The sequence below is a fragment of the Eleginops maclovinus genome, chromosome 11 (assembly GCF_036324505.1).
Source record: "Eleginops maclovinus isolate JMC-PN-2008 ecotype Puerto Natales chromosome 11, JC_Emac_rtc_rv5, whole genome shotgun sequence".
Classification (NCBI taxonomy): domain Eukaryota; kingdom Metazoa; phylum Chordata; class Actinopteri; order Perciformes; family Eleginopidae; genus Eleginops; species Eleginops maclovinus.
Window position 1 is genome coordinate 24,107,006 of NC_086359.1, and position 19,760 is coordinate 24,126,765.

At 39.5% G+C, this 19,760-nt stretch overlaps 1 protein-coding gene across 4 annotated transcripts in view; it reads right to left on the bottom strand.

Annotated features, from left to right (window-relative positions):
* ntm (neurotrimin) overlaps positions 1 to 19,760 on the bottom strand; it is a 422,694-nt gene that overhangs the window by 10,602 nt on the left and 392,332 nt on the right. For all 4 annotated transcript variants that reach the window (XM_063895884.1, XM_063895885.1, XM_063895883.1 and 1 more), the window contains one exon: positions 12,534 to 12,659. In XM_063895884.1, coding sequence (XP_063751954.1) covers positions 12,534 to 12,659 — 126 coding nt within the window. The remainder of the gene's footprint in view (positions 1 to 12,533; positions 12,660 to 19,760) is intronic.

Consider the following 19,760-nt stretch of genomic DNA (forward strand, 5'->3'; position numbering starts at 1 on the left):
GGTTGGAGATTCAATGCAAATGTGACAAGTCAACAGCGGTGGCTCCAGCAAGTCAAACCGCCACGCTGGTGAGAAAGCAGTAAGGTGAAGATAACTACTACAACTCTAAGTCATCAACCTATTCATTATATTGTATTTAGATGTATTAATATATACAGTATCGCTTGGATCTCATTGGATATTAAGCCTACAGAGAGCTTTTGGAATAATTCAACATGTGGAAATGTTATGACTCAACAATTCAACCATTGTATTTTTGTGTTCTGTGATTACTTAATATACTATCTTTTCAGTTTATGTTACAATTCTTGAATATACCTACTTTCTTAGAGTATGTCAGTTGAGCTTTAACAAATCACTCATCAATGCTAATGTATATAGCACAGGTTGAGTGAGTAGTTGGCACTCTTGGTATATTATTGCAAATATTATTGCAATTTATAATGAGATGCAGTGCAGTGCAGTGCATTCAGAAATATTCTGGAAAAAGAGAAACTATTTCTGTGTAGATAACACAAAGGGATTTTGACTGCGACGGGGGAATCACAGATGTTGAAAGCAGCGGCAGGTCCTGGTCATTCTCCTACCACCTGATCCGGTCTGACAGGAAAAACTCACACAGCTATGTCTGTTAAAACTTACACGAGTAAATATCACAACATGTGCCTGATTTTCTCTCTGATATCATTGCTTTCAACCCCAGTTTTTGAGATGACTGACATTTTTGTCAGGATGTTACAACACTCAGTGATTAGTGCTTTGTTAAGCCGCCCCTCATTATCAAATGTCTGTCAGAACATTCAGATTCTGCTCCTTTCTGGTGTCTCTTCCCCCTGCGAGTGCACTAGGGCGGCTACAAAGATGTGTCAATAGAACGCCAGCCCTGCTTCTATTTCCTGTATCAATTTGACACGCTTGACAGAGGCACTTAATACAGCACTCAACGTAAAGAACAAAAGGCGTAATTGACTTCAAGCCTCCTCCCAAAATGTCTGTAGGTGACGTTAATACATTTCACACGGTCTCACTTTGCTGGGTCTAGGCACTCTGCTGAATTGAACCTGGGAAGGTTGTTATGAGAGAAGTTCTCACTGGCTCACTGATCCGCTGACGAGGAGTATCAGGAGGACTCATATAGGTTTGAAGGTTCCACTCTGTTCCTTTTTCTGCTTGGCTTTCTCTCTAAAGAGGGAACTACATTTCGCCAATAGAGACCACAGTATCACTTAAATCCACACTGACATCCTTTGAGGAGAGTTAATAAGTCAGGGCTGCCAGCTGCTGAACATTCTCCAAGTCCTCCCATCAGGCAGCAGTTCTACAGCAGATGACTTCACATCAGCATCTGAGCAGCCATACTTTACACTGACACTTTTAATTAATCAATCTTTGTCTATGTGTCCTGAAAACAACTGACAATACCAGCTGTAACAGAGCTACGCAATTCCTCTCACAATCCTAATTATAATGTTATCTGATAAAAGTGAATGCTTTAAAGATCCCCTATTATGCAAAATGCACTTATTTGCTGTCTTTAATACATAAAAATGTGTTTCAAGTGTCAGAAAATACAACCCTCTCTCTTTTCCTCCTTACCCACATACAAACGAGGGGTACAAACAAACTGATCCAGATTTGTTGTGGACTTGACCTCATATCGGAAATTCTGGGCTGGCTTTACATTGAACTCCTGGCAACGTCCAGCCCAGGTGACACGTCAACCTATCGTCCCCCATACAGTGGGCGAGCTGAACCCCCTCCCCAGCACCTCTGTATGCCTGTGTGTTCAGTAGGATGTCTGCAGGAGGGACTTAAGAGTAAAGTTGTTATATATATAATACACATAAAGGCACTGTTCTAATGGTAAACACTGAAAGAGAACAAGCTTTGTGCTGTATCAGAAACAATGCGCCCCGTGTTCTGGAAGTATTTTGGTCTTTGTTTACATTAGCAAGCATCGCTAACACTCAGAGCTAACGCTGTACCGAGACACTGTGTGTAATATAAAGGTCCTGTCCTTGTGGTAAACCGAGAGAGAAACGTTTGAGCTCCATACTGTTTCAGAGATAATGCTGGATGTGGTTTGGAACATAATATGGCATTTAATCACGGCAGCGTTTAGCTGAGTTTCTCCCGGTAAAAAACTCTTCAGAGGAGAGATCATGACGCTTCAAAGGGGCGTGGCCAGCAGCAACTCCAAGGGGCGTGGCCAGCAGCAGCTCCAAAGGGGCGTGGCCAGCAGCAGCTACTTCATTTAAAGCTACAGTCACAGAATCAGCACTTCAGGAACAGGGCTGAAATAGAGGGGGATTGGGCATGCTAAAATGGGGGATCTGTTTGGTGTTTTGAGCAAAACACTTCACAGACAAGTTTAATATAGATATATTACAATATGTTGTTCAAATATAGCATAATAGGAGACCGTTCAAATAATCATATCATTGCTCATGTTTTAAAGCTTTGTTGTATACCATAGCTGGGTTAATAGCAATAAAAGCACACTACCTGACAGGAAAAAAAATGAATCTGAAATAATGTATTTCTTTTTTATCAATTGTATGTACAGCTTGTAGGAAAGCAGGTACATTAGATAGCAAAGGCAATGTGCTAAAACTGTCATAATAACTGATTTGATAAACTAAGATTCTAAAATATATAGATTCTTTTTTTTCCTTCTCACTTCTTACTCTTTTTAAAGACCCAAATTAGAACGCATCCATCTAATGTCCATATCTCATTGTGTGCCAGCAGATTCAGTTGACAGAGCAAAGATTCTTTACATTTTGACTTACCGGGGGATTGGAAAAGATTCAATATTTATATTTTATTTCCATCTTTAAAACTAATTATTTGTAAGACAGAATACTAAAGGTGTTCTTCAACAATACATTGCAATAGATAGATAAATCAATACTAATAAGATCAAGTGTAATCCTACCATAACCAATCCTACAGAGGCATGAGAGCATACTGTGAATATCCAACATTGACCGTGCACCTTAATATAACCATTTCCATATATTTGTGATGTGTTACAGTTTTGTCGGCACACACTGAGGTTGTCCTGTTGATAGTGTACAAATCAGACAACCCTGATACAGTATGTATTCTTGAAGAACATATCGGCTAAACTTCCCCATACACACTATCATTATGATCACAGGTCGGCCTTTCAGCACAGACGATCATCCCCTTCAGCTGTGCCTCATTCATTTGAATGTAAACAGTTAGTCAGTGCCAGGTTTGGTATGTTTCCTCCAAATGATCCTGCCTTATAAAGACAGCAATACTTCAGTTTTATCTTTGGCCTGTTCTCTCAAAGCTGCACTTCTGAGTCTCTTCATGTGCTGCTGCTGTCAGTGTGACCGCCAGTCAGCCAACTGTGCAAGTGAAGCCATTGAATCCAAACACACCATGGGCCACATAATGATCTCCTCTTAATGTGAACTAGAGGAAACAAATGTTGCCTCAGCAGGAACAGTGACCCATCAGTACACAGCAGTATGGCAAAAATAAAGAGTACAATATTTCAATAAACATAAAATAGAAACATCTCAAAAATAGAAAATAAAACGGAAATAAAAACGAAAATATATACAAGTTGACCGTGAAAGTTTAACATATGTAAAATGTCTGACAAATAAACACTATGATATGCCAAACATTTAGCTAACTTTAACTTTACAAGGGAGCTTCTCTTCTAATTCTCCGTCTCTGCTAGAGAGGACCGGGGGTGTGAGTGAGTCATAAGTGAGGAAGGACTGTGCCCTGCCATCAAGGTGACAGGACATGGCAGCACATCAGGGACAGCATACAGGAGAAGGTGGTGAGGAGAAGAAAGCAAAAAGGGCCAGGAAGTCTCGGGAGAGGCCTGCAGAAGATAATGTACCCTTTCTTTGTCCCTGAAATGCCATCCTCAAACTCAAGGGCACAGAGGAAAATGGGGTAGAAAATGGAAAGAGAGAAAGATATTTGTGTGGAGGGCGAGGGGAGCAACTTCCGAGGAGGAGGTACAACAAAAAAAAAGGAGAGCAGATGCTTGAGGGATATAGGCATTTAAAAAGAGAGAGCGAGGGGATATGGAGAGGCAGGATTTAAATTGATGAATCCAAGCAAGGGGAGAGAAGGATAAAGAAGCAGAATGGCAGAGAGGAACTGTTTACAGACAGAAGCACACATAGCCAGGGAGCGAGTGGGAGTGGAGATGCTGTTACCAGTGTTGTCTTGAGGGAAAGGAAGTTGAAGTGAAATGTGTTGAAGAGGCAACAAAAGCTTTTGTTACTCAGACAAACACTGAGAAAGAACGCTTATTTAAAAGATGCCTGCGAAGACAATGAGGGGGAGCGAGCGGGTGCTGCTGCAGCTCGGTCTGGAAATGGGCCTCTGATGCTGCCGCTGTGCGAGGTAAATATATGGTTATTTTTCCACTGATTATCAGCCTTTGGCATATGGAATTTCTTAATGTGCCTTTGATGCATCATCCTCTTTGAGCGAAACAAACATAAAAGGGGTGAGCGGAAAAAGAATCAGAAATAAAGCAGCTGGGGGTTCTGTGTTTGTGTGCGATGAAATAAAGCAGCTTTCCTTCTATTGAAGAGGTTTGCCAGCAACGATAATCTGTTGTGACAGTACGCTTTAGATCTGACCCATCATATATTCGAGCACACACAGAACAGTGAGAAGCATGGCTGCTGCTAATCTCTGGGACCACGAGTCCTTTTGTATCTCAGTTAGACTTCAGCAGAAGCAGCTGTATAGATAAACGATACAGTATGTTAGTCAAAGCTTTGAAGAATATACAGTATGTAAGGGAATGTGAAAGGATGAATTGCACACACACAAAGAGAATCCTCCTGAAGAATACACTCCTCTTGAAGTAGTAAATCTTAAACGTTTTCTATTTAACATTTTGTATTTCAAATGATAATGATTCACCCAGGAAATTTGAAAAATAAATAAAGAAAACAAATAAAATAATTCCCTTTCCGATTTGTGTTTGATAATCCAATCTACACTTTACCAGATAGAAATCAAATGTTTATCTTTATAATAAAGTTGTCATTAATATACTCTCATACAGCTCACAGTAAGTCTGATAATATATGATACATCATAGAGATCACCACCCTGCCCTGCAGCAGATTTACTGTAGGGGAGAAGCTCAGATTCTGCCATCTAACAGCTCATGGAAATCAAAGGGAACTCAATTACTCAGAAATTGAAAATGAACACGTAAATGTGATGCTACAGGTGTGCAGGTTAAAATGAAGAGTGAACAGCGTGTTAAAAAAACGGGTTTAAGGAATTTCTATTAATTCCGGTTTGATGCGGTAGTCAATGTTAGCGCTGTAAGAGAATGTTTGAGATGTGTTCCCTTCTTTTGCTTATTCTGTTTTATTCACATAAAATATACATTTTCATCACATAAAAAGAACGGTGTTTTGTAAAATACTTGGCAGAACAAAAAGAAAAAAACTATTCATCCCCGGGAAAAATTGGAGACAACTTCAGCATTATCATTTTCTCTTGTTTTATTATTTATAGACATGTCTTTGAGTTAAAGGTTTTTTACATTTCTTTTATTGTATTGTATAAACTACTGACAACATTTCTCTGAGTTGGAATTCAGCAGACACTGGAATAGCTGCCATACATGTAGAGAAATGTTTTGGAGCGGTCCCTTAATTTTTTCCGGCGCTGTATTTCAGATTAAAACTGAATGCTATTAATATACAACCTGATGATTGATGAGGCAATCTGTAAACTCTTGATATGAAGCAGGAGCATCCCGTGTGGCCGGCTGGCATCTATCGTTTTTTCTAACCCAGTTGAGATTTAACCACGCCAATTCTGCATGATGAAAGCCTCAGAACGTCACCCCTGGGCGTTTTAATCTCACCAAATACGATGTTGACAGGTACAGTTGATAAATAGAGCATATTTTAGGTAATTCCCTGTGGACTGATAAACCATTGGGTCTTTTTTAAGAGTAGACGTGGTAATAATTGAGAGTCTTTAACATGGGGACAGCAACATTCTATTTATACATCCATGACGCATCGTGCAGAGCTACTATGATGCGGAAGTGGGCATGGTTAAATGGGTTGGGAAACGATTAAGGAGAAGCGGCCGGCTGCTGGCAGAGAGGACACACCCAAACATTATAGATCCGAGTCTGAGCCACATTTGTTTTTCAGAAATGTCTGTTGTAATTGGTGATGGAATCATGGCCACTAGTTTATAAACAGGTGGGAACTGTTCCTGACAGTGTCCTTTCTAGAAGGGAGAGCCAGGGGGCTAACCCTTTACACTTACATTGCACATTTATATATTTTTTTAATATTGCATCCATTGCACTATTATGTATATAATAACCTGCTTTATATTTTGCTCATTTTAATAGTGTTTACTTGTCTGACAGTTTAGAGATTATTCGTCTTCATAGTCAACTGTACAGTATATGTATCTCTTCTCTAATTGCAGTTTATTTTTATTTGTATTTCTTCTTTGAGATGTCTATACTTCTTTTTATTTATAATTGTTTGCAATGCCTTTCATTGTATTTTGCTGCTGCAACACAAACATTTCCTAGTTTGGGATTAATAAAGTAATTCTCATCTTATCTTTATCTTAATGCTGCAATAAAAGCTGAACAACATCAACAATGGAGGCAGCTGTAGCCTCAAAATGCTTAGAAGATAGCAGTTAATAATTCATGATGAAGGTCACAAAAACAAAAAAACAAATGAATAAAATCACTTTTCAACGAGACCATTTCTAAAGCTAAGACGCTGCCAAAGTGCTTCAAACATCTGAAATGCATTGATATGGTACTGACATAACAGTATTTCACCTTCAAAGGGGTCGAAGAGGGACCAATCTACTATGACTACCGATTCCATTAACTCCAACTTCAAATGAATCTTTCCAGGCATCCAGGCGTGTGCAAATCTGGAAAACTTTCATTGCTCCGAGGCCGAATTCAATCATGTGCATGTTATTCCGGCCGCCTTATTGCAACACGGCGTCGTGTGGCCGTCTGGCTGACAAACTTTGCAGTCAGGGTGTGTGGTCTGTGGGAGATACCGGGGATCACTTCTGATCCGCCACAAGCCCCTAAAGCCATCTATCTATCAGAGGTGAGGGTGAGCCGGGTCATGGCTATGTGAGAGCCGCGGCACTAGCCTGAAATCATCAATCTTTATGCACACACACATGCGCACGCAGGCATGCAAACACACACGCACACACACGCGCACGCAAACACACACACACACACACACACACACACACACACACACACACACACAGGACCTTTATTTATTTAATTCACTCAGTTTTACACCCCAGAGTACTTGAAATATCTGGGCTCACACTGAATGGCCCCGGGCAGAGGGTTGCTCTGCAGCAGGGAGATACTGGAACAGAAGTTTGGGCTACAGCAGGAGCCGGGACATTTCCTGCTCTGCTGCTCTTTCTGAGTCAGGCGGACAACAATGCTCTGGCACTGTATTCTGCCTGCGCCTGTTTATTTGGCCCTCAGTTTAATACTGGACATTAAACTGATAGAGGTAGCAAGTGGCAACAGCAAAATAGCAGCTAGAGCTCAGCACATTGACAGTTACCAATCTAAGAGAAAATTGGAGAAACAGTGAATCACTGTTGTCTTTTATCTCACATGAAGAAAATCAAAACGACAGCTTCTCAAGCTAACACTAGGCTATTTACATTTTCATCCCACACTAAACCCAAAGCCTATGGACATCCCTGAATTGTAGTTTTGTCGGTGCCTGCAAAAAGGATCTTCGCTCCGAATTTCAATGCACTTTCGCAGATATGGACTTTAAACAGATAAATAAACATAAGCAAGAAGTCACTGCATACATTTTGATCATGAAGAGTGCTGCGATGAGCACAGAATAAAGAATGTCTCTGATTGGGCCTCCTCTGTTTAACATAATGATCCTCCAAACAGGTTGTTGCACCAAAAAGAGTCTGAATTGTTGGATGTTTAGCCAAACGATACACGGTGGAGTGGACAGACTAACAGGACAGTATGCATGAACGCAAATGAAGTCCACCTGTATTACACTTGCTGTACTGCAGTGTATACCTGTACACCCTGGATGTTGCAGAGATGAACGCTCCCACTTCTGGCAGTTCAAAGTCACCAATTACCTAGCCGGCATGTCTCTAGAACATGCAAACTCCACCCAAAATACATAAAGATACATACAAACAAGTGTTCATCCCAGCATGTGGTTTGTAAACCAATTTGATCAATGCATGACTCAGCTTCTTCCATCTCCTCCTACGTCAAAATGTATTTATAGCCAATTATAATAGATGGCACCTTTAGGAGGTGTAAAAAAGGAAACAGCTCTGTTGTTCACACCGGAGTCAGGAAGTTAAAGCAGCAGTGAAACACGCTGTTGGATCAGGTTAATGAGATTTCACAGCAATAGTTCCCAGAGATAGCTTCAGTCCCACGCCTCTGAAACACGTGTCTCCCCCTCTGGTCCAGCAGTCAGATCTGTCAGATCGCCCCCCTCCCCCTCTGCTCTACTCACTAACTCACCATTTGGCTAATTAGGAGTAACAATCACTAAAGGGTAAGGAGACTGCTCTCTCATGCAACACCTTTATAAGCGCACCAGTCCAGTTCACATTCTGATCATATTTAAATGAGATGGACAGCTTCTGCTTTTACAGGCTATTGATTGGCTGCACAGGAAAACTAAAACAAATGAACTATGTTCCTAATTAGACAAGAAGAGCATACAGTTTTAAGGGCTTTTGAAAAGTCACCTTTGGTGATGGCAATAAATTGAATTATCTCTTGGTTCTTCTGCCTACCTGATCATAAAGAGTATGGGACTCACATACACAAATAAAGCGCTCCTAAGTTTGAAATGCAGAGTGTTGCTTAATCTAATATATTACACAGATATTAGCCTTTTCTTGAGCTTACCAATCAAAACAGTGCTCTGGTGTGGGGTTCTCAAGGTTCAAGATTGAAAGGTTTTAATTATCATATACCCGGTAGCTACAATGTAGCTATAGTAATGAAAATCTAAGGTCCCAGGCTCAAGATATTATAAATAGGACATAAGACAAAATAATAAAAACAAAAACACTGCAAAGTGAAACAGAGTACGATAAATAAGAATAAATTAGTGCAGGTTATGTTGCTAGACCAGTCTACAAGTAGTGTAGATGAAGTTAATATAAAAATAAATAAACACAAAAAGCTCAATTATGCAGAGTATGTGGAAAGTAAATGCAGGATTCTGTGTACATGTAAATATAATTAAATATAGAATAACAGAATGTAAGGTTAAATATTGTACTTTGAAATCCAATTAAATAATGTTTGATTTGTTGACGCTAAGTGATAATCATTAAGATAATGAATTACAAAAAGTGTGAGATGCAACCAGATCAATGTTTTGGGTTATGGAGGCACTTTACAGAGCTCATGCGTTTAGCAGTCTTATGGCCTGTGGGATGAAACTGTCCCTGAGTCTGGTGTTTTTTTAAACATTTTTATAATGATCATTAATACTGTGACAGAATCTCTAGGTCTGTCTTCTACCAATCAATCTTTCTAAAAAATGTTTTACATTTTGCACCATTCTCATCATTTCAGAACAATGAGTGCAACATCTTTAATGCTGGAGGTCTAGAACAGAGGATCCAACAACTAAAAGGAGTGGTTAAATCCTATCCCTTGCTAAAATAACACAGAAATATCTTACCATATATCCAGGAAAACTGTATTTCGGCAAGAAATATATGCAATGCAACACTGTAAAGAGTATAGGTTGAAGGGAACACCGAGCTTGTTGGGACTAATGCACACCTTGGAGTCTAAGTGCCGCTGTAGTATTTACCACATTCAAATTCTCTGGTGGAGTGAACTAATATGATCTGGTTAAAAGGCTGTGTGATCTTTAAATGGAGTGCATTTAATGTCGCACTTTTTCCAGTCTTAGCGACCACTCAAAGCACTTTACAAAAGAAGCCAACATGCACACACACACACATTCACACACTGGTGGCAGAAGTTACCAAACAAGGTGTCGCCTACACTCACACTGTGCCATCCGCAGCAGAGAGGTTCAGGATCTTGCACACTTCTACATGAAATACAATATCATATCTGAGAATGCTTTGGATTATACTTCTTAGAAATAATTATTACAAAAAGGGATTCAGCCATGGATGTATAATAAGAACTGGATACAGCGTTGGAGGCGGATGGAGGGACATCGTTCATTCCTATAAATGCTGCTCATTGCCGCATGACAAATTACCCATCATGCCTGGCTGTCAAGAGCATAGAGCATGCGCAGCTGAGTTTCCCCTTAAGCCCTCCCCCAATCTCCCGCTCGGCTCAGTAGAATGAATGGAGAGAGAAAATAAACCTGGATTCAGCTTTTAGCGCATTTTACAACTTTAAGGAAATAATGTTTTCAATAAGGTATATAAAAGGGTTCATACTGGGAAGTTTATTTAGTTAATATATATATATATATATATATATCCACCGATGTAAAGACGTCTCTCTCCGAATGTAAGTCAATGGGAGAACATTTCTTTCTGGCCCGGGTGACGTAGCGGACTGATACGGAAGTTGTAGTACCACCGTTTGGCCACTACAGCTATTCTCCTCAAAGTCCCGAGCACTTGGCTTGGATTCAGCAGGTCAGGCTTGCAGAAAAGGGCAAATTGGAAATAATTGCATCTCTAGCGCTTATACACAAGTATGTACCTTCGTCTTTTTCCTCTCAAGATTTGATAGAGAATAGTATTGGTAATGGAATTATAATTGATGAAAGATATTCTTAAATCCATACCTTTACTATTATATATCTTTCCTGATCTCACAAATTAGGAATATGCCATGCTGTTGTCTGGCACTACACTTTTTCTTAAAAGAGAAAGTGGAAAAAGTTTTAAAAACAAGTCTCACTATTTCATTTAGCTTTTAGTTTGGGAGGATCGTTTAGGGTTAAACTGCTGGACGGATCACAAGGTAATCAACAAATATTCATTACACTTTTAAGAGTAACAGTCCCTGTGCTTAGGGAACATGTGCTGGTTAATCCCTTTTCTGTTTGGCTGCTATACAGTTCTATCCTGCAAGAACTCTGAATTACATCATCCCCCCAGTCTGGCAGGGTCTCCTTTGGTCTCAGGTCTTCTAAAGCAGAAGGACTGCTCTGCATCCTCAGGTTAGTATGCTGGGCATTCAGCAGCAGTGTAGGAGCCTGAGACACAGCTGAACCATGTGCTCTCTCACTAAACCTCAAAGGTTCATTGGTTCTAGAAATAGGACGTCACTCAAACCACAGTGGGCAATGTATCTCTAGATTATTGTTAATGAAGAATGTGTTCATACAGAGGCTGTGGCTTTCTGCTACTGCTAAATGCTGCACAGATGAGGAGCTCATGGGCTCCAGATCACAATGTATCAACACACCTCAACAAGAAGATGCTCCAAACTAAACAACATCTCACTCAGTGCTGTCACTTTGCTTTTTAGATGTCAAAGTCTCCACACTGAACAAAGCTGAAACGTTGACTTTAATTAAATGGTTTATGTCAACAAATTACACGTTATTGAATTAGTTTAGTTGAAAGCAATAATATTAGGTTTACATTTTAAAAAATCAACTTAATAGTATTGCTTTCAACTAACCTAATTGACATCATACATTTAATTAAAGTGGTAGCAATAAACTGATTTCTCGTTTAAAACAAAAGAACGGTGGTGTCCAACAACAGTCAGTGCTACCCAGCATGCTCAGTAATGTATGCACAAGCATGTAGCATTTCAATAATAGGAGCCAATCAATGTCCTCTCTCCCTGCTTATCTCCTTACAGACAGGTCAGTCACACTTGTGTCATATTAACATTTCAATTCCCAGATTCCCGCTTCAACACAAAGGACAGCACAGATGGAAACACAAAAGCTCTGAATTTTTAAATGTAACTTGTTATGAATGCAAACATCTTGCCTGATTAAGTGAAGCATTGACACAATGGCATACAGAAATAGCAGCGGACACTTTGCTTCCTTTATTTTTCAGGAAGGAATAATGGCATAAATGCCATTGAGCATGAACAATGCAATTATCTCAGTTTTGGACACAATGACCACGGCATGCTTGTACATGCATTATGCTCCACACTGTGGTAATGGTCTCTGCTTTAATCCCGTCATTGAAAGAGCCTCCAGAACATTTGCATTCATCCTATTATCCTAATTAATTAGTCCAATAACAACAGGGTCAGTTTACTTTCCTGCGAACAATTACGTTGTAATGATGATTTGGAAACAGGTAATGATGGGTAATCAGTGAAGCGATAATTCTACCAGGGGTCAAACAAAGTCAAAGATGGAGCGATACACACAGAGGGGTGAGGGGAGGAGAGAGAGGCAGCGAGGGGGAAGCACAGAGAGGAGACAGTTTGAATGCAGGAACTGTTCTGAGGCATGTCCTGGTTCACAGGACAGAGAGGTTACCTGAGGAGGAGATGAGTTTCCAGCTGATGGAGGGCTCTGGTTTCCCGCTGGCTTGGCACATCAGGGTGACATTGTCGCCTTCATTCACCACAATATCTTTTGACAAGTTGATGATTTTTGGTGGTACTGTGAAAACAAATAGAACAAATGTTGAATTCTAATAAATGATCAAGGGCAATAACATGTATTTTCTTTTGTTTTTTTAGTCCTAACTTTAAGTGAGTCTATTGTTAAAGTAGCGCTTTAGAGTCTGCAACATGACTGAAATGCTGCTTTCAAGTTATAAAGTGTTTATGAAAATTGGTTAAACATTTTTCCTAAAGAGCTTTACATATTTTTAATTGTGTCATGCATTGACAAAAGTTAAAAGGGAGACTGACAAAGGCCAATTGGTATCAAGACATTGTAAACACTTAACCCGGTTGAATGATTTGAAAGAATGTACAGTCAAAAGGATTTTTAAAAATGTTTTATTGTAGGAACAGGTGAACCCAATCAGACAGGAGGGAAACGAAAGACAGGAAGTAAAACCAGACAAGAAAGAGGGAAAATATTTAACAATAAAGCTGATAAACAGACTGTGACAAACTATCACAATTGGTCAAAGTAAATCCTTGTCACCCAATTACACTTTTGGTCTTTCGTGTAAAACACCCTTTATTGTACATTTCTGATGTCCAACCCAACCACTAGTTCACAACTAATTTATTTGGGAAAGGATTTGCAGCACAAGATCAACTTTGGCCATGGGCTTTACATGCTGACATGTTCCCTGCTGTCTGAATGTGAGGGATGTGTAAAGGTTGAATGCTTCACGTTTTCTTGGAACATTTGTAATTTGGCATGAGGAGAAAGTGTCAGTCACATTTTTTTATGAGACAATACCCATTCCTTTATTCCACTGACAATGTAAAACAGTTTCTAATGAATAATGCAAGCACTTCACCAGAGCACTTGTTTTCTCAAAAAAACATATGAATTATACCCTGCACTACAGCAAGGCACATTTATTTTAAACAGAATGAGTCACAAAAATCAATGAAAGGAAATTATGTCTACATGCAAATGAAATCACTGTCATGTTGAATTCATTCTGCTTTGTGACACAAACATTTTTGTGACACTTTTAATTCCCTGAGGACAAGTACAGCTTTTTCTTACTGAGCTTTGAATTCAACAAGCAGAGCGAGTGAGATATGTTGTCTCCTGCCTTCCTGCTCTGACGGTCCATGGAACGGGTTAGCCGACTGACAACTAAGAAGCTCAGGGGCTCTGGGAGCTCTGGGGGGGGGGGGGGGGGGGTTGAAAACAAGCATCTCAGCCACATATACAGTTATGTAGGTTAAGGTTTATTGTATCTTGATGTCACGAGGGCCGGATGAGACACTCTGAACAGAGCACACACCACTGACCGAGCTATATAAATATAGATAGCTAGAGAGTAGCTGGTGAACACAGTGGAGCATCTCACGGCTGAAGGGCAGATATTTCCCTGCGGCAGGGCCGGTTCTTCCCACAGGCCATCAAGGCGACCGTCTAGGGCGCCAAATATATAACCCTCATTGAATTAAATGAACATGCCCCAACCCATATTTCGAGATTTTGCGCCCCCCCCCGCAAGCTGACCAGAAGACATATATTTCTAAAAAATACAGGGGGCAGCCAATGGGCTAGAACCGGCCCTGCCCTGCGGAGTCAGTTAAAAATCTGTTTAACATTTACATTTCTGTAATTGTATTAATGTTTTACATGCGAGGCAAGGCTAAGCAATGTAGTACATGTTAAAAGCACATTTTCATACCCCACATACACTGACAAAACTGAACCTAAGTTGAACTTATTTCAACTTAATATTATTGCTTTCAACTAACCTAATACAGTTATGTGAATACATTGAACTAAAGTCAACGTTTCTGTTTTTTCAGTGTAACCATGTGATGCATTTGAGTATTCTACTGTACAGTATTCCATTTTACATCATTTTTTATTTCAACTAATTTTGTAATAGTTTACTTTGATAGTTTGCTTCAAGGGGCCTGGGACATGTCATTTCCATGCAAACAACTACAATACAGCTGCATGACAATAAACGCTTTAAAATGTAATCTTGAAATCATGCAGGTATGCAGCTGAGTGAGTACTTTTGGGCTTTTAACAAACACTGGATGGGGATTTTACATCTTCATTTGTCAATGTTGTTATCCTAATTTACCCTCTGTAACGTATTAAACAAGGAGAGTGGAAATAGCAATATGGCTTAACATTGTTATTTTGAATCAGTGTGGTATTTCATTAGCTTGATGGAGCACCATGATCTACACTGCTGGCTCTGTTCTGCACTCAGCTGTAATGTCACCCGGCACACGGCTAAAATTAGGCTAAGAGAACTGTCGCCAATGGAAACATGTTCAGAACCGGTGAACACATCTTCACAGCACAGTAATTCAGTACGTTCACAACTCATTCTTGCAGCATGTTGTGATTCTGTATCTGCCGTGCAAACTGGAGCAACTGTATTGATTTGTTAACAGCTAGAGACCTTCATGGTTACTCCTCTCGAGGCGTACTGCTTCTCAGGCTCCATCTTTACAATCCGCTGAACATCAGAGCAATGCTGCTGTGTAGAACCGTGCAGTCCTTAACCAAAGGCTGTGTAATATATCTCAAGAAAAATAGTTTGATTTCCAGGTTCATGATGATGGGCAGAGGAATACCCATGTTTAAAAAGTTTTCACGTTTATTAAAGCCAGGTTTAGGGAGACAATAGGATTATGGATGATGTCAAACAAAGTGTGTAGAAAAAATATTTTCCAGTGCTCAGTGCTCAAATTTCATCATCATGTTTAAAGGAGTACAGAGCAAATTGTCTCTACAAGCAAAAGATCGATCTATAATACAGAGCACTCAGTTCAGGAACGATATTAACAAATCCATGGAGAGCGGCTGCTGACTGATGGTTACAATCAGAAAGAACCTGCCTGTGTGGATCACAGCCTTTGTTATACTCTTCAATGTTTTATAGATTACCCAAAAATACCATCAAAATGTTCTGATAATGAGCCAACAGAACTACTCCTTTTAAATAAATTCATATTGACAGATATGGCATATCTTTGGCAAGAAAAACAGTGGAGGAGAAAAAGATTGAAAGCACAAAAACTAAACAGATGCATTATCTAACCAGAGGTCCTCAAAAAAGAGCGTTACATAAAGCATTAAAAAAATAATGGTTAAATCTGAATATTTTAAACCTCACTGTCATACAGATAGTTATATTGTTAATTTGATATCATAGTGATAAACACTGTATTTATATAGCACCTTTCAAAAACAAAGTTACAAAGTGCTTTACATTATGCAATTATACAGTAAAGACAACATGTCCTTTTTGTGAAAATGAAAACTTTGACAACATGGAACATTTTACCTCCAAGGCCATCAACATAGAAAGTGTCTTATCATCGATTGGCCAAAGACTATTGAGTTGAATAAATAATAAATCAGACCATATTTTCTTTTGCATTTTCAGGGAGAAATAAACCAGAATATTATCAAAAGCAATAATAAAAACAATTTGCCAAGGAAAATACATATATCTTTAAAGATCAGTTAGTGGAGCTTTTAGCAGGGTGTGTTTTGGAACTACATTTTGAAAATATATACTTTTATTGTCTAACTCCCACCTCCCTCTGACACAAAAAATAAACCTGCAACAAAAACATATCTTAATAAAATGCTAAACTGCAAAGCCCGATAGCTTACAATGTTTTTTTCAACCTTTTTATTTTGCTGTCCAACGCTAACATTGTTAAGTCTTGTGCAGTTATGGTTTGGTTAAGGTTAGCTCACAAGGCAGAATGTACAGTATGGTTGAGGTTAAGCAGCATTAACACTTGGGCATTGTAAGGGACATATATGTTAAAAGCAGGGCTGGATCTATATAGCACACAGACAAAATGGCCCACCTTCTTCTACACTGGCACTGGGTCTGATGTAGAATCCTTCAGTATGTACATGTGTGCGGCCCCGCACCATTTCCCTTGTGGACTGTTTGTTCATCAGCCTCAAACTCTGACTTCTGAAGGTGTTAGCTGCAGCCATGTCTGCTGGGGAGTTCCTGTGGGCTCTGACTCATCTCAGAGCACCAACTCCTCCATTTTCCTCTCCGTTTATATACCCTTTGTTTCTCTCTGTAGGTTTTTAATTAAGATTCAAACACACAGACATGACGTCCCATGTGAACACACAGTTGGGTGCTCGGCTGCTTTAGAAAGGGATCCTCTTCTGGTCAATGTGGATATGTACAGGGGCGTAGCACAAAACTCTGGGCCCTATACATAAGCGGTCTCAGTGGGCCCGCCTTCCTCTCTCCATCCATGTCTCTCATGCATCTTTTGAAATGTATTTACAAGAGATTGAGCCAACAACTGTACACATGAATCTGTAGAGGTTATAGTCGCTAAAGAAGAGCTAAAGTATAAGTAGTAATAATAATCTGGGCACATTTAAACTCTCTTTCCTCCACATACTGTAGCTTAAAATTACTTTAGTATAGTAAAATGAGGTTTGCTTGGATTGCATGCTTAAGACAACATTATTCATGTTTATTTAAGTTTGTATCATTCCCATGGTATAAAACAAAGCTAGAAGTTTTTTGAGGTAAATCGACCTCAAGTACGAAAACTTGAATAGCCCCTATTTATATGATTAACTCCTAAAAGTTGTAAAATGTGCTAAAATCCGAAACCAGAGAGTTATTTTCCCTCCTGCCCACGTGACCCAGCTGAGACCAGCGGCTGGGAGGCAGGGCTAAACCATTACCCTCGTTTTCTGAGGGGTGATCGGGGCCCCAGACAGCCTTCACCATTTGTTTTGGGATACAAAATTCAGTCACTCAACCGATTTAATCAGCTTGTTTAGTTTGAGATATGACACTGTCCACTAAAAAAGAAGTTGCAAACAAAAACAAAATATGAATTCCATGACTTACAAGGGCCCTCCCCCCATCTGGGCCCTGGGTAGTCAGTCCCACTTTCCCCCCCACTACGACGCCCCTGGATATTGGGAGGAGGTTGTTTTGAAATGTTTTAAGCAAAGTCATTGCACACTTATAACTTCTCAAACCTTGATGATTTGTATCAATAATTGCCTGATTAACTTGACTCCACGGGTGTATTTAAAAAGGATGTGTGTGTGTGTGTGTGTGTGTGTGTGTGTGTGTGTGTGTGTGTGTGTGTGTGTGTGTGTGTGTGTAAGATTCCCGTTCAGACACATTTCATAAAAACGCATCTGAAAACGTGTCTGGATTTTTGATACATAACACATGTCTGAGCACATCTGAATACATAATTGATGTCTGCATACTGCTGTTAGGATTTATTTTGGATCCTCCACACTTTATATTTTTTTCCTGAATAAATAATATTTTGAAAAAGTCCTGACAGATCTGCCAAAGCTATCTTTTCGTCATTTCCATTTCAAAGTAAGAAGGACACCTCTGTGTTTTGACATTCAAGGATCATCAAGTAAAATCCTCAGAATAGAGCGTCACCAGTGCTTTAACTTGTTTCGCATTTGTTTGTAAGACAGAATCTCTATGAATAATTTATTGGATGTCAGCTTAATCCCCATTTACCCTTCATGAATGACAAAAGCATACAGTGCGCGTGTCAGCGTGCTTTTGTTTAGCTGTGGTGCATGAGGCCAAAGCTGAGCCACTGTTAAAAATAAAAAACTAAAGGTTGAGTTACAGATTTATTCAGTATCAGCTGTCAGGTTTGACATTCTTGAACGTTTAAGGGGTTGATAATGCTAATTATATTACACTGAATAAAGTAAAATCATGACCATAATCCGTTTGCTCTGTGTGAAGGTTTTAAGTCAAATGAGTCTATATAAAAAAAATAAAGTGCCATATGTCATATCTGATAATGCAATTAAAAAAAACTGACTTTTCACTCAATCTATTATGGTCTTGGCGTTTTGTTTTCCTTTTCTTTTTGCAAGCGTTTTAACATTGTTTTAATAGGGGTGTGAGTACCATCTCCGAGAGTATTGCGGTGATTAAAGTCTATCAATCCATGGCCATGCAGTAATAAACTTTATAATTACTCTAACACTTTTTTGACTGCCAATATTTTCTCTATCACATTCCATTGTTTCACTTGGATCATTTCTCGGTCCATAGATACCTGTCGTTAAAAAAAATAAGAAAAAAGACCATTCACTTTAATAAGTGTATGATTGGCAAAAACATTAGCTTTGAGTATAATGAAGTTTAAAGTTGAATGCCAGTGACTCAGACTTTGGTTTGACTGAAAAAGAGTATATTTTGACCGAAGTTATGGAAATGTAGCTCTTATTTTATCACAGTACAATAGGTGCCATCAGAAGCTGTGTATCTCTGCAGCTGTGGACCGTGAAGGTGAACGGTGCAGCTGGTCAAACTTAACTACAAGGACTAATCTCCCAGCATGCACCTGCCTCTTTTACCTTGTGCGAGGAGTTGTTTTGTCATTTGATTACATTTCAAATGTTAAACCAGAGGAAGTCCACAGAGGCACAGGGAGAACATGCAAAAAAACAGTTAAGAACATGTGCACGTTCAGGGCCTTCTCAGTCTTCTCATCAGATGACCGTATATTTCACTTGCCAGAAAATGTTCTTTGGGAGCTCCATGACAATAACAGATCTGAGGTGAACAGATACTGCGGAGTCTTATCCACTTGTGTTGAGCTCACTCATCTTTCCATTCAATAACCAGAGTTTCAATCCCCTCTGACCCCCCCTGCTGACGTGACTTCACACAGATCTCTATCAGCTGCCCCTCTGTACCTCATTGAACTTGCATGCTATAAGTGTTCCCACAGTAATTGATTAAGTATCACTTACTAACATGAATGAATCGTAGAGCGTCCACACGGAGCAGAGTATATCCAGCAGCACAGTGTGGACAGTGCCGTCATGGCAGCAGAATTAATGAGTAAAGTGTGATGAAAGCAGGGTTCATCAATACCGTGGAAACTCTTTCTCATTATTCGACAGGACAGCCAGTAAACAACTCTTTAAAAAAGGGACACTGGAAAACTTTTTATTTTGTTGTGTCACTCAAAACAAAGGCTGGCTCTTCAACACAACACAGTAATGACAGTCATGTCACTTTTTATGTTAATGAAGTTGTCAAGAAAGTTTATATTAAGAAAATGCAAAAATATAGATTTCTTTTTT